This window comes from Schistocerca serialis, chromosome 5 (genome assembly GCF_023864345.2).
Source record: "Schistocerca serialis cubense isolate TAMUIC-IGC-003099 chromosome 5, iqSchSeri2.2, whole genome shotgun sequence".
In the NCBI taxonomy this organism is placed as follows: Eukaryota; Metazoa; Arthropoda; class Insecta; order Orthoptera; family Acrididae; genus Schistocerca; species Schistocerca serialis.
The window spans coordinates 71,987,124-72,002,554 of record NC_064642.1 but is presented as its reverse complement, the minus strand read 5'-3'; the positions used below and the strand labels follow the sequence as shown (position 1 = coordinate 72,002,554).

The 15,431-nt window shown below is 37.2% G+C and overlaps 1 protein-coding gene across 2 annotated transcripts in view; it reads left to right on the top strand.

Moving 5' to 3' along the window:
* LOC126481491 (bromodomain adjacent to zinc finger domain protein 1A) overlaps window positions 1-15,431 on the top strand; it is a 145,886-nt gene that overhangs the window by 13,951 nt on the left and 116,504 nt on the right. For both annotated transcript variants that reach the window (XM_050105273.1, XM_050105272.1), the window contains exon 6: window positions 10,223-10,653. In XM_050105273.1, coding sequence (XP_049961230.1) covers window positions 10,223-10,653 — 431 coding nt within the window. The remainder of the gene's footprint in view (window positions 1-10,222; window positions 10,654-15,431) is intronic.

Genomic DNA, 15,431 nt, shown 5'->3' with positions numbered 1-15,431 from the left:
GTTCTGTACAAACTTAATTATGTACATATAAGATTCATCCATCCTGGGAGTCGAGAATCTCAACGATTTTTGCCTACTATTGACACCGACACTGGCAAGATATCAGTCCTGGGAATTTTTTAAAGTTTAAAATGGGATATTAAATGACAAAAGCAAACATTTTGCATGTAATGTACCGTATTTACTCGAATCTAAGCCACACTTGACTCTAAGCCGCACCTGAAAAATGAGACTCGAAATCAAGGAAAAAAAAATTTCCCGAATCTAAGCCGCACCTGAAATTTGAGACTCGAAATTCAAGGGGAGAGAGAAGTTTTAGGCCGCACTTCCAAATCGAAACAAAGTTGGTCTATTGTAATATGAGACACAATTTAGGTAGATTAAATGACAATACAGCTACAGTAGTTTGGTTCGAGTCGTAAGCTTAGCAGTTAAGCTTTACCATTGCTATGCGTCAGGCGTGCTTAGTCAGGTTTGAATCGGTTGCTTATTTTTCTTAGATCTGATAAGTGCCGTTCTCTTTGTTATAGGTGTTAATGTCAGTCTAGGCTGAAAATGCACTATTGTACTGTGTCATGCATTGTTTGTCGCATTCTGATAACTGTTTACGACCTGTCGCCGCTCGCGGCATGGCTTGCTTTTGTGCGCGCTACCGCCACGTAAAAAAAAAAAAAAGAGAGAGAGAGAGAGGAATTGTCTCATTAGCGAAACAATGGCAAGAGACTGCTATTTGTTGTTACTTACACTGCTGCTTTCTTTGATAATGATGAACAAGAACCAAATAATAGACTGCATATGATAGATGTTCTGAACGAGAGTTTAGCTAAAATTTTTCTCCGTTTGAAAATCTTTGTAGACGCCTCTTTTGTACATTAATTATGCACAGAAATTAGTCATCTTAGATTTAAAAATCTAGTCAATTGCCGTGCTTCATTTCTGATTGTATCACTATTAGGCATAAGAATAATACGAATATAAACATGACACGATGTATATATTTTTCCGCATTTGCTGCTGGCTCACACTAGTTTCGTAGGTTATTAGGCAGACAGGATTTAAATGATATAGCAGCAAATACAAAAGAATACATGGCAAAATGTTTATATTCGTATTATTCTTATGTTGAAGAGAATACTGCATGTGATTCGCGATTCATAGAAGTTCCTATTAGCAACCATCTCTTCTCACAGGTAGGAAAAAATTCAGAACATAGAGTTGGCCATATTGACAAACATCCCAAATAGTCTTGCCAGTCGGATTTTCGTAGTACATTGAAATGCTGCTACATTCAAAGATGAACAACATGGAATTTGTATTTACGTCGTTGGATAATGTATGAAAATGCAGTGGTCGAAACTCAGGGCGGAGAAAAAAGCTCGTCTTACACCTTTTTTTTAAATTTATTTACTGACGCAGAGGTTTTGGCGCCAGTATTTATCTTTGCACCTGCAAAGCATGCCTGTGTAGCGCTATATATATTCGATGGCAGAAGTTAGTTGTGGCGGCACCTACCAACATTTTTCAGAACTTCGCTTACTTTGCACTCGATTCTAAGCCGCAGGCGGTTTTTTTTTTTTTTTTTTTTTTTTTTTTTTAAAAAAAAATTGCAAAAACCGGAAAAAAAGTGCGGCTTAGATTCGAGTAAATACGGTAACTAATAATTTTCTGTCCCCCCCCCCCCCCAGTTTGCTTGCACTGCACTGTGAAACAATATTTCTTGTTAATTTCATGATTCAAGGTCACCAAGAAGTACCCTACAGGTTTTTGTGAGTGTCAAAATGTGTGACAAAAACAGCCATATCTTTTGATTGCATTGACTGTGAAGCTTAAATTTTTAACATCGCCAGGGGACCATAGGCCTGAGTATGTGACATAAATTATAACTTTATACTTTGCTGCTCCTGAGAGAAAAGGTTTACAACAGACAAACGGATGGACAGACAACAAAGCGATCCTATAGGGGTTCTGTTTTTACCAATTGAGACGTGGAGCCTAAAAACAACATTAAATGAAACAAATATTGAGAGGCCAGTGTCAGAATTCAGACTCATAAACAGGTGTCAACAAGAGGTTCAACATATTTGAACTGCCCGTTTCTAAGCCAAAGCTACCCTCTATGAATGGGAAGGGTTGCCACAGAATACAAAACTATATGTCATAACCGAATTGAATTAAAATAAACAAAGTAGACTAATTTTCCTGTTGGACCCCAGTTAATGCAAACATTGTTCAAATGGCAAGTATAACAGCTTTCAGTTTTTCAACAAGGTCCCGAACTTGGCTTTCAGTGACAGTTTACGATTTGTCTGAACAGTTAGAAATTTGAATTGTTCAGACTCATTACTCATATGTTCATTCTGTGGAACCAAAATGTCAACTTCGTTGATTTGTGTCTTAGAAACTGTAAAAACTGAGTGTTACTCTGGATTGCATGAATTTATGTATACAAGCTATGAACTTATGCCATGAACTATAGTATTTCATAGATTGCCTTTGTCACAGTCAACATCCTTCACAACCAAGCTAATATCTTCAGCAGACAGAAATATTTTGAAATCATTATTCATATATCAATTATCATTACTATTGACAGAATGACCTTTTATTGTCTGTTCTGAAAGTATGAAAGGAAGCAGTTTTGAGCTACTCATTTTATGTTTTATTTAATCTGTCCAGTGCCCTATGAGGAAAAGAGAAACTTGGTTTTCATTTAAGTCATGTGCTATATTCAGAAAATGATTGTTAAATACGGTATGTGTATCTGACTTATCAGTAGCAAAAACATCTTTACATGTATTGAATTTGTATGTTCAACCTGCTGGCTAGCCACTTTCTTCATGGCTGACTATATGGTTTTATTTTTATCCTTTCTAATGACATTTTTAAGAACCTAACAGTACTGTTTGTAATGGACTACTGCAGCTGGATTTCTGCTATCCCTAATATTCTGATATAGTTCCCACTTTGTCTTACGTGATGTCCTTATCCAATTAATCAGTCATCCAGGTTGCCTGTTAGTGTCAGTACCCTGTTTTCAACATTATAATGAAAAGTAACTTTGAAAGAGCAAGAGAAATATGTTGTGAAAAGTTTTATATGTATCATTTGTTATCTGCTCTGTAAATTTCCTGCCAGTCTTGCTCTTTAATGAGGTTTAAAAAATCTCTGTTGCTACTGCATTAACATTTCTAAATAGATTGGAATTATATTTAATGTGTTTGTGAAAAAATTTCTTTTAACATTAAAATTTGCACATCCTGGTCTGAAAGGCCATTTACCCTTTTACTAACAGTGTATGTCTCTAGTAATGAAGAATGAACAGAAATGTTTTCTATAGTTGGGCTACTATTCCAGTGCACTTTTACAATACAGAAAACAGTCTGTATCAGATGACACGAATTTAGACCTTCCAGCATTCGTTTAGTTGCAAATCACTTTTAACATTGATATTAAAACACACACAACTAATTTTTGGTACTTTCTGTAAAGTGAACCAAGAATTCTATCTAGTCTGAACAGAAGCCTCCTGGAATCAGTTATGACAGCTGTAGATAACTATAATTAATAATAATTAAAAGTGTAATTAAAAGTGTAGTTCCACTAAATTCAGCTATCCTTGCATAACATTTAATGATCCGTCATTTGTAGGCCTTTGATGCATCAAGAGATTCAAATGGAATACCGTCTTTCACATATATTGCCACTCTCCACTCTACAAAGAGCTTCTTGTAAAAATAGCCAGCTAATCTCTATCACTGTGTAGGAAGCCTCTGAATAGTCACTTTGCTTAAGTACTGCTGTGATTACCAATAATGACGGAGTTAACATCAACAAGCAGTTTAGTAGCTAGGAATTTTTCCGTTAGTGATCCTCCACCCCTACACTGTTACCTATTAGCTTTGCAAACCTCCCCTTCACATATCCATTGAGATTCAGATCATGCATAGTGAAGTTTGAACAATTTATAAATTCAACTGGAATCTCGCAAAGTGAGCTATGCCCTTCATCATCAGTGCCATCTCAAGCCCCATGTTAAATAATCCAACAGTGGTATTAAGATGAGGCTGATCATGACTCTGGGACAGCTGTTCAAGGTGCAGATTTGTGCCACCAGTTTGAGTAGCTATCCCATTCCAGGTTACCATCTATGTCATTCTTCTGTAAAGACAGTTCCCAGCTCCACCCACAATCACTGTCTGATCCTCTTTCATAAATTCTTACATAACCCCCATATGTTATGAAGCCCCCGAGACAACTCTGCACTAGGCTCACACTGATGGTCACTTGGTTCTCACACCCCCAATGCTTCCTGCAACTGTTGACTTGGACCCCTGAGATGATAACTACCTAACAGCAACACCTTCTTCATTCTGTTCGAAGTTAAACTGACTTGGGTTTCTTAACTGTTGAGGTCTGCTGCATATTCCGTACACCTACAGCTACAAGAGGCTTCTCTCCTCCAAACTCTTGACAGTTGGTCAAATTTGTTGGAGATATACCAAGTGAAACAGTCTGAATATATCCTCCTCCTAGCAGCTTTTTTTACGAGTTGCCAATTCCCATTCCCTAGCCCCCTTCTCCACATAATTTATGCTACTGCAGTAAAACAGTTTTATTAACTAACTACAGTGATTTCAAATTTTACTCTCTAGAAAGAATGTAATTACTACTATTGACACATTATTTCACCACTAATATTACCACAATGAACACTTCACACAATTATTTATTTGAAATTTAACCTTTCACAGTGAGCGAACTTTTCCGATAGTTTCTTCTACAGTTATTTCATACTAAAATTAATAAGTCAGTACAACACACAACCAAATTTAATAGTACTTAGCCTTCAGATCCGTTCCAACCTCGCAATTGCTCACCACGAAATGTAAACAAAGCTGAGAAACATACTGGAAAAAGCACTCTCATATAGCAATGTACTCAAAGCGGTAACAGTACAAGATAGTTAAAGTCCACTAAAAAATTACCTTTATAGCAAGTATTACCAAAAACAATTATTAAAATAGTGTTTGAAACCTAAAACTATTTTTAAAAAAACTGGAGAGTGATGTGAATAGCAGTCTGACACCTGTGACGTCACACCAAAGATAGTCGTCGTGCACCGCATGAGCTCACTGGGCTTGGAACCTTTGTGACATATTCCTCTGCCATGCACCTGTGACCTCTTGCTCTCACATACTGGCATCCTCCCCCTGTGAACTGTCAACCACCCTTCCCCAACATTCCCTCCCTTTTTCTGCCTGTTTCTTCCTTTACCTGCCACAATGCCCCACTCCCATTTACCTGCCAAACTGAAGTCCCGACATTTTGTGTGCCTATTGACAACTCATTGCTACTAATATTTGGTGAGTTGTCCTTCTTTAGGTCTACATATGACTGTCAGCTATGATGATGAAAATTATTGTTAATTTTATTAAACTGCTATAGAACAAACAAACGCACGCGCGCGCGTGCACGCACACACACACACACACACACACACACACACACACACACACACACACACACACACACACACATACATACAGAGAGAGAGAGAGAGGGGGGGGGGCGCATGTACATGGTGCTACAGGAGAATGCTGAAGATTCGATTGGGAGATCGAATAACTAATGAGGTGGTACTGTATCAAATTGGGGGGAAAAGGAGTTGTCAGTTTGGTAATGGAAGTAAGTTAGGGGGTAAACACTGTAGAGGGAGACTCGAGATACAATACGCATATTCAAATAGTTAGTTTGCAGTAGTTAAGTAGAGAGGAAGAGGCTTTGCACAGGATAGACTAGCGTGGAGAACTGCATCAAACCTTCAGACTGAAGACGACGACAGTAGCAATGTCGTCCAAGGATTTCTTCTGGACCTTGTCTTCTTGCCTATTTGATCCCCTGCTACTTTTACTGTTTCGTTTGTTTATATTCATTTGTCTTTGACAATAGTCCTTTCCCCTTTTTTCTCAGTTGTCTCCTAATGCTATCTGTGAAACTATCAACAATCTCTTGGTCTTTTAGGTTATCTATGTTTCTTCTCTTTAATTTACTACTTTTCTGCAATATCTTCAGTTTTAATCTGCAATTGATAACCAGTAGTCTGAGACCACATCTATTCCTGGAAAAGTTTTGCAGTTGTAAACCTGGTTTTGAAATATTTCTTACCATTATGTATTCTAGTGTCTCTTTGGCTCTTCCACATATATAAGCCTCTTTCATAATACTTAAATCACACCATGTGTACTCTACTAAGATACCTCTCTCCTATTGCATGTTCCTCCACTCCCCATTCTTTTCCTCCTGTCAAATTGCAGTCTCTCCCCAAAATCAGAATTAATTATTTAAATTTTATTCATACTTAATGATCTGAATACTTTCTCTTATCTCATCATACATTACTTTGATGTCATCATCATCATCATCACCATCACCATCACCACCATCATCATCTGTGGAGCTACTTGGCACGTAAACTTGTAACTTGTAAATTAGGTGATGCAGTTACCTATGATGAAGTACAGTGTGAAAGAAGCTGCATAAATATTCAGTCTGAAATTGATAAGATTTGAAAGTGGTGCAAAGATTGGCAACTTGCTTTAGATGTTCTGAAATGTAAAATTGTGCACTTAACAAAATGAAAGAATGTAGTATCCTGGGACTGCAATATCAGTGAGTCACAGCTGGAATTGACCAACTCGTACAAATACCTGGGTGTAACACTTTCTAGGTGTATGAAATGGAATGATCACATAGGCTCACCCATGGGTAAAGCAGGTGGAAGACTTCAGTTTATTGGTAGAATACAGGGGAAGTGCGGTCAGTTTACAAAGGAAACTACTTACAAATCACTCGTGCAACCAGTTTTAGAATTTTGCTCAAGAGTGTGGGACCCATACCAATTGAGACTGCAGCAGATATTGAATGTACAGAGAGAAGAGTGGCATGAGTGGTTACTGGTTTGTTGTATCCATGGGAGAGGGATTCAGTGATGCTCAAGAAACTGAAGAGACAAACTCTTGAAGGTAGATGTAAACTATCCCCTGGAAGTCTACTAACAAAGTTTCAAGAACTAGCATTAAATGAAGACTCTGGGAATGTACTACATTTGCTGAGTATGGATGTAGATATAGTTACTGATAAAAGAATTTGACAGAGTGAGGTACCTGGAGTGAACAACCTTACTTTTGAATTTATAATTGTTGTATCAACCAAGAAAATACTATTCCACCTGGTATGCAAGAAATGAGACAAGTGAAATATCCCCAGATTTCAAAAAGAATGTAGTAATTCCTGCTCCAAAGAAGAAAAAGACAGGTGTTGACAATTGTGAATATTACTATCAATTTGTGAAGAGCTGTTCACAAAATATGGGCCTGAATTATTCACAGAAAAAATGAAAAGCTGATAGAAGTTGATATTGTGAAAGATGAGTTTAGTTTCCAGAAGTATTTGCTGGTTTAGAGAAAGTATTTGATAATTATGACTGTAATGCACTCTTTCTGAAGGTAGAAAGGATAAAATACAGCAAATGAAAATTTATGTACCATTTGTAGAGAAACCAGTCAAGACAGACAGAACAAGCGTCTATGAATTTGAAAGGGAAGTACCAGCTGAGAAGTAAGAAAAACAGGGTTGTGTCCTATCCCAAATGTTATTTACACTCTGCATTTAGCAATCAGAAGAGCAAACCAAAGATAAATTGGGAAAGGAAATTAAAGTTCAGGGAGAAAAAGTAAAAATGTTGTGGTTTGTCTGCGCCATTGTAATTCAGAGCTGGCAAACAAATACGAAGATCAGTTGAGCAGAATGGATAATGTCTTGAAAATAGATTATAAGTTGAATACCAACAAAAGTAAATCGAGGGTAATGGAAAATAACAAATGAAATCAGGTGATTCTTAGAGAGTTAGATTAGGAAGTAAGATGTCAAAAGAAATCTGTGAGTTTTGCTATTTGAGCAGTAAAATAACTTACGTTAGCTGAGGGACAATATAAACTGCAGACTAGCAATAGCAAGAAAAACTTTTCTGAAAAAGAGATAATTGTTAACACAGAACGTCAGTTTAAGTGTTCACAACTATTTTTCTAATGGCATTCGTTTGGAGTATAACCTATTAAGGAAGTGAAATGTGAATGATAAACAGTTTAGACAAGAAGAGGATGTAAGTATTTTCATATGTCATACTACAGAAGAATGTTGAGCATTAGATGATCACATTGATTAACTAATGAGGAGGTACAGAATCGAATTTGGGGGAAAAAAAATTTGTAGCACAGCGGTACTATAAGAAGAGAGTTAGTAAAGGACACATCACACACTAAGGAATTGTCACTTTGGTGATGGAAACATTGGAGGGGGAGGCTTTAAAATTGTAGAGGGAAACCAGGGCTTGAGTACAGTAAGAATGTTAAAATGAATGTTTTTTTTGTAGTAGTTATATAGAGATGAAAAGGTTTGCACAGAATGGACTAGCATGGAGAACTACATCAAACCAGTCTTTGGACTGGAGAGCACTGTAACATCATCGCACATGGCACTGCATTGGATTAGCTGTTCCTGTTACTTGACTCTTAATAGTAAGCTTACAAAAGTGTATATGGAACAGGTCTTGATTCTTTATCATCATAGAGGAGGTGTTAAAATTGTTTGGATTTATAACAGAATACAAATTCAAGGACCAATGGCATAGTTTGAAGCATGAAATTACGAAGGATGTGGGCAAGGACAGAGGTAGTTAGTTTCTGATCCTTTCAGCCTGCATATATACCACTCATCATTCGTCTGCAGGTGAGTGATTTTTTGTTTTTGTAATGATGTGAATAGGTGCGCAGCTCCACATTATATCTATTAACATATAGTTCTGTCAGATAGTGATTCTTTGTCCTAATCTTATATACAGTATGCTCAACTCTGTGAATGCTGTGCTAATGTGTGACGTTAAACTTAATGGAACTCTTCTCCAATACCCAAACCTCCAGATGTCGGACACACAGATTGGTACCAAATGTTGTGTGTTGATAGAATTTCTACCGAAATACCAATTTAGTTCGTGCTGTGTGCTGTCATTCAATAGAAGATATGTAAACGGTAATTAAAAGTAACACCAGAACTACAGAGTATAAGAAAAGCGAATCTGTGAGATCAGAATGCGAACATCTAGGTGAGTTGGTAAAATGTCAGCCCATTGTAGTAAACATCCTTAGTTCGAAACAGACTGGTGGCGGGCTGTTTTTTTAAAACAGTTTACGCGTGAAAATGTTACATGGGAGAACAGTTTTCTGACATGTAAAAGGACATTTCGGAGTTTGTAGCACTGTTCTTTTCGCGGTCTGCTTTCACTTCGTCAGTTGAAAGTAACAAAGCTAGTTCTTACATTTGTTTAGATAGGTGTGGTGTTATCTATACAAATATACAGTATAGGCTTGCGACTTTCAACTAATGAAGCGAAAGCAGACTGCCAAAAGAACTTTGCTACAAGCTGAAACATTCTTTTACACGTCAGAAAAATGTTCTCCCCTACAACTATTTCATGCGTAAACTGTTAAAAAAACATAGCCACCAGTTCTTTTTTTAACTCTTGGTCTTTAGTAAGACAGCCTGACACTCACCAACTCATCTACAAGAGAGGTTTGCATTCAGAGCTCACCGATATGCTTTTCCTGTGCTCCGCAGTTCTGGTGTTACTTTTAATAACCATTTATGCATGTTCTGTTTGATGACAGCACCCAGGATGAACTAAATCGGTGTTTTACTAGATACTCTATCAACACACAAAGTTTAGTACCGATCTGAGTTCTGACATCTAGAGGTTTGGGTGCAAGTTGTCTTTTACTGGATGAAGAAAAAGGAGATGTGGTGGTTGTATAGTAGAGATCAGGTGGTAGCTTTGAGCAAATGTTCTTGACTATCTCCTGATCAGCATCTGACTCTGGCACACAATTTTAACCGGTCACAAGTGCTCACCCAAGCAATTAGTGAGAAATTTCATGTTTACATGGGAAATTTTACCTGTGCAAGCAAAGTATGTTACAATGTTTTTTATTGGAGTTAATGAAAACATTACTAGACATAAACAAGAATTTATTTTTATCTAATAGGGGTTAATGTTAAGATATAATACCTTCTTAAAAATGTTACTTTGTTTATCTCTATATCCATGTGGAAGTATGGCCACACATTCTTTATTAATGTTGTATCAATGTCTTTTTATAATTTTTACCAGGCTGCTGCTGTACAGAAATTTGGTTTATTTAGAGTGAAATTCCATAGTATTTTTGATGGACCGCCACCAGCATTCCAGATATCGAGGAGAGTAAAGAAAAACATGTTAAGTCCAATAAAAAATCATATTAAAAAGCAAGACCCATTTGTAAAGAAAGAAAAGAGACAAGAAAATATACAAAAGTATTTGACATCACATTCAAAAGTGGAGAAGTCTCCGAAGAAACAGATGCCCATCCAGTCTGCAGATGCAGATCAGTTTTCACCTGTGAAAAAATCCCCAAAGAAGTTGATAGAACCAATTCACAGGTCTCCAAATCACCAGATGGCTAAGAAGGTGAAGGATAAATATAGGAGTGTTGGAAACATGAGAAACAATAAATTGTTCGACAAACATAGGATGAAGAGGAATCTTAAATATTCACAGTCGAGGTATGTACACATGTTGGATATCACAAGCATTCCATGCACATAGCAAAGTAAACAAAAATGTGATGTGAAACATTAAACATTAAAAGTCATTACGCAGGATATATACTGTTGACAGTAACAAGTTTCAGTTAAAAATTAAGACAACTTACTGATAAAGTAATTAGGAAACTGAGATTGATGTATTTTACTTTCCGAAGTGTTCCTCACAGTGTCGACTTTAAGGCCAAGTAACCAACTTATTTTGCATATTTTTTTGCATATTTTTTTGCTCTCCGTTGTTGTAAAGTAACATATTTATTTAGCGAAGGAAAGTGCCAAGTGTGTTGTATAAAACAAATAGCCACACATCTAGCAGAAGCCTGTTCAAGACTCAGGAATTCTTACACACATGCCAGTACCTTTCTTCCTTAATGGTATTTACTGCTATTAAACTACCACAATACTAGACAAAAATAACTGTTTCATTGTTTAAGGTGATAGACCAGAGAGATGCTCGACTTTGAACCAATATTCATGATTTTTTTCCCAATAAAATAATAAACAAATTACAAAACTGTCTTTTATACCTTTATTATACACCCTTGATTTTGTAAAACGGTCTGCAATGTGAAGGGTGCTGTTTTTGTGTGTTACAAATTATCTGTGTTCAAGGACTGATGAATCAAGTTGGACAAACATTATGACAGGTTTTTACCCTAGGGGAGATGGACAACTTTCATTTCTTGATAGGTATCAGTGTACTCATATATATGCAGATAAATGTATTAAATGTAGCCCAATTACTCAAAAAGTAGTTGGAAAATAGTTCAGATACAAGGAAATGTTTCTTTTTGTTGCTGTGCCAGGTATTTCTTATACCTGAAGTTTTATCTACATGATAGTATCAATGGAACCTGATGTATACTGACAGTGCCATTCATTACAGTACCACAAAACCAGTGAACTGAGGGCAGGAAATATTTTCCTTATTTCTTGACCTTTGTGTTGAAAATAGTTCCAGTTTTGTACAACGAATGAAAGTAAAAAGTCACAAAATATATAGATTTACATATGTGATGAATTTGTCAATAGTCGATTCAGATTTTTGGTTAATAATAATAACAACAAATAATTACAGCACCAATGATCTTCACTTTCATGGGGTTGTTAACTTCAAAATAAATTTCACAAGTGCATGCAGTGTATAGTTTTGTGCATAATATATTAAAATTGAATTGAAATCAACTTAAATTTTACTGACTTCAATATTGTGTCTATAGTTTTGTGTTTAGTAATTAGGGACCTGAAAATTTCACAAGTTGCAATATACGTGACTTCGAAAATATAAAGTTACCTGATACATGCTATTTCATTGTGAATTTTATCCAAATTAATTACTGTATCAGAGATAGTTTGAAATAGCTTTATTTTGTGCATATAAATACAAAAAATTTATTTAATTTTCGGTTTCTGGCACTTAAAATCATCTAGTAAAGCCCAGTTTCTGAAGATAATATGCTTAGGAATGTGTGTGCAAAATAAAAAGTGCACAGATGTGACATATCGGTTTGCTCAATGCTGTGGTGTCACCCCAATTCTGGACAGATGAATGGTCTGTATATAAGATACACTTTGCATAATGCTATGTAGAACTCAACTGTTGGACCCAGCATCTGAGAACAAAGAAAATCTCACATTTATTTGCTAGCCAAAGCTCAAAGATTGGTATAATGTGGACACTTCAGCACTGCAGTTTTAGGCGTTGGATGTTTTGAATTGTGATTGTGTTGAATACTGGCAGAGGTTGGGCCTGAACAGCCTCATTTACGACACTGCCAAGATCAGCAGACAATTGCCCAGTAGCCATTAATGAATGCTTTGTAGTGTGCATTGCTAACTGTTTTCTTTCCTCATTTTGAAATGAAATGAGTAAAGAATCGAATCCTGGTCTATAGCAGAGTTCGATTATGGCTACCAAAACACCAGAAGGGATCAGCAATCCCTATGACCACATGTCAAGTTCTGCCTTTGCAAAATCACAGAACATAGGTGTAGGCTGTGGGAAAGCTTATTTCCCCACACCACTCTTCTCACCTCTTTTGATCAAAATTCTAGTTGGTAACACTCATGGCAGACTGGCAGTACACAGTGCCTGCACTCTGTACTATAGTGCAACAGAAAACAAAATCTGTTAATGTATTTCTACCAAGTTGATCTCCTAACGTGCAAATGGTCATTTTTGGTTCAACTTCTGATCCCCCAAGTATCTTACTTGTTCTATCTGTAGTGTTGTCAGGTATGGGTTGCATGGCTACGAATACCCATGAAAGGTTAAAATAAATACTTTGCAGGTTTGTATTTTTTGAATTGTGTGGGGAAAGAAATATAATGTTGAGAAACACCTTAAATCATAGGCATGGAGTTGGTTGAAAGCTTAAATAGAACCAAAATGAGGAAACGAGTAAAGACAGTTTAAAAAAAACCTGTTTACTCGATTGTTTGCTTTTGCAAAAATTTGAAAAAGCCCAAAAATCACAACTTTTTTAACAATAGATTTCAAAGTGCTATGCTTAGTCTAAAAAGAAGAAGAAGAAGAAGAAGATGGAATTTCACCAAAAGAGGTGTAAATTTTCCCAGAAATAGACGCCATGTTTCCAGGTCCCTAAATAATTAAGTAAAGAGGAAAAATTGTGTATTGATTGTTCTTATGACACCATTTTCATTCATGCTAAAACCATTTTAGATGTCCATCTTCAGCTGTACACACACACACACACACACACACACACACACACACACACACACACACCTTTTTGGCGATGTAAACTGTGAGAAACTATTTTTAATTACAAGTAGCAGTTTACAACAGCGCATTCACCTCGTCACCAGGCACTTTTCCAGGAACAGGACTCTTTCTCCTCAACAGATAAGGGCATTCGCTATCCTTAGTGCCTTGTGTTTACTGCCCTTCTACTCACAAATGTTAAATGTACTTTTCCTTCTTTTAATAAAGCATTTTTGTGCTCCACTAGAACTGACAACATTTGCTGTGTCACCTATGGTGCCGTAATGTAAAACATTGTTCACCATAACAGAGCATTTTGTGGTTTGACAATGGCATTATAAATATCAGAAGTGGAAACAGTTTAAACAGCAGACACAGGGCATGTGACACAACACTAATCCAACTCTGACACACTTCTGTCAAAGGAATTGGTTACAATGTTGTTTGGAGAAATGAATCAATTAACATATGTCGCCTTTGCTGAATTTATCTGAAGTCACACAATGTGTTTGTAATCTTGATTTTCGGTATCACCACAAATCTACCCAAGTATGTATTAGAATGCTTTCCTCGTCGTGTCTGTAATGAAAGGCAATGTCCTGACTGACTGACTGACTGACTAACTCATCACTGCCCAGCCCAAACCGCTAAGGATAGAAACTTAAAATTTCAAGAAGGTGTGAATTTTATACCATAGGCGATGTTTCGAAATTGCAACCAGAAGGGGATGAAGGGTTTTTTGAAAAATGTCACTATTGAGGCAATTTTGAAGCTGCAAGGTGTACAACTTTGCTTCTGCCATTTTTTCCCAACATTTGAGGCCTTAGTGAAACAAATTGGCTACACGTATATCATTCAAAGTATTTTCTATCACTGGCCACTACTTTCTCCCAACTTTTGGGCAGTGTACGAATCCCACATCGAAAAAATTGTTCATCTTTTGAAGCGATCCACGAATTGATCCAATTTGTGACTCCTTCATGAGATTGGAAGTGTTGGTCAGCCAGGCCATGCGCCATTGATCTTAACAGGTGATAGTCGGAGGGAGCAATGTCCGGAGAATACGGCGGGTGGGGTAGGACTTCCCATTTTAACGTTTCCAAGTACGTTTTGATGTCTTTTGCAACGTGGGGTCAAGTTTTGTCGTGCTGCAAAATCGCTTTATCGTGTCTCTCGCTGTATTGTGGCCATTTGTCTTTTAATGCTCTGCTCAGATGCATTAATTGCGTTCGATAACGAGCACCTGTGATTGTTTCACTTGGTTTTAACACCTCGTAGTACCCGACACCGAGCTGGTCCCACCAAACGCAAGAGCATGATCTCGGAGCTGTGAATATTCGGTTTGGCTGTCAGCGTGGAAGTATGGCCGGGATATCCCCATGATATTTTGCATTCAGGGTTATCATAATAAACCCATTTTTCGTCCCAGGTGACAATGTGATGCAGAAATCCCTTCCATTTTTGCCTATGAAGCAACTGTTCACAAACACACAAACGGCGTTCAATGTCTCTTGGTTTCAGCTCACACGGGACCCAAGTTCCTTCTTTCTGAATCGTGCCCATAGCCTTGAGGCATTTTGAAATGGCTTGCTGTGTCACTCCCACTAATCGTGCCGATTCTCGAGTTTGAAGCGAGTCTTCACTCAGCCGTGTCTCCAACTCTCAGTCTTCAAAAATATTCTCTCTTCCACCACTATGCCGGTCTACGATGTTAAAATCACCGTTCTTGATGTGTTGAAACCACTCAAGACACGTTCTTTCACTAATAGCATCCTTACTGTATGTACTTGAGAGCATTCGATGAGACTCGGCCGCTGTTTTCTTCATATTGAAACAAATCAGTAACACCTCCTGCAAATGACGAGAATTAGGCTTGTAAACTGACTTTTTCAATCAAGAACAACTTTGTGATGCAGACACAAATTGACTCTACTGTCCTTTCCTGGCTCCACATCGGCCATACCTGGCTGACTCATGCTCATCTCCTCTGCTGCGAGGACCCATCCCACTGTCT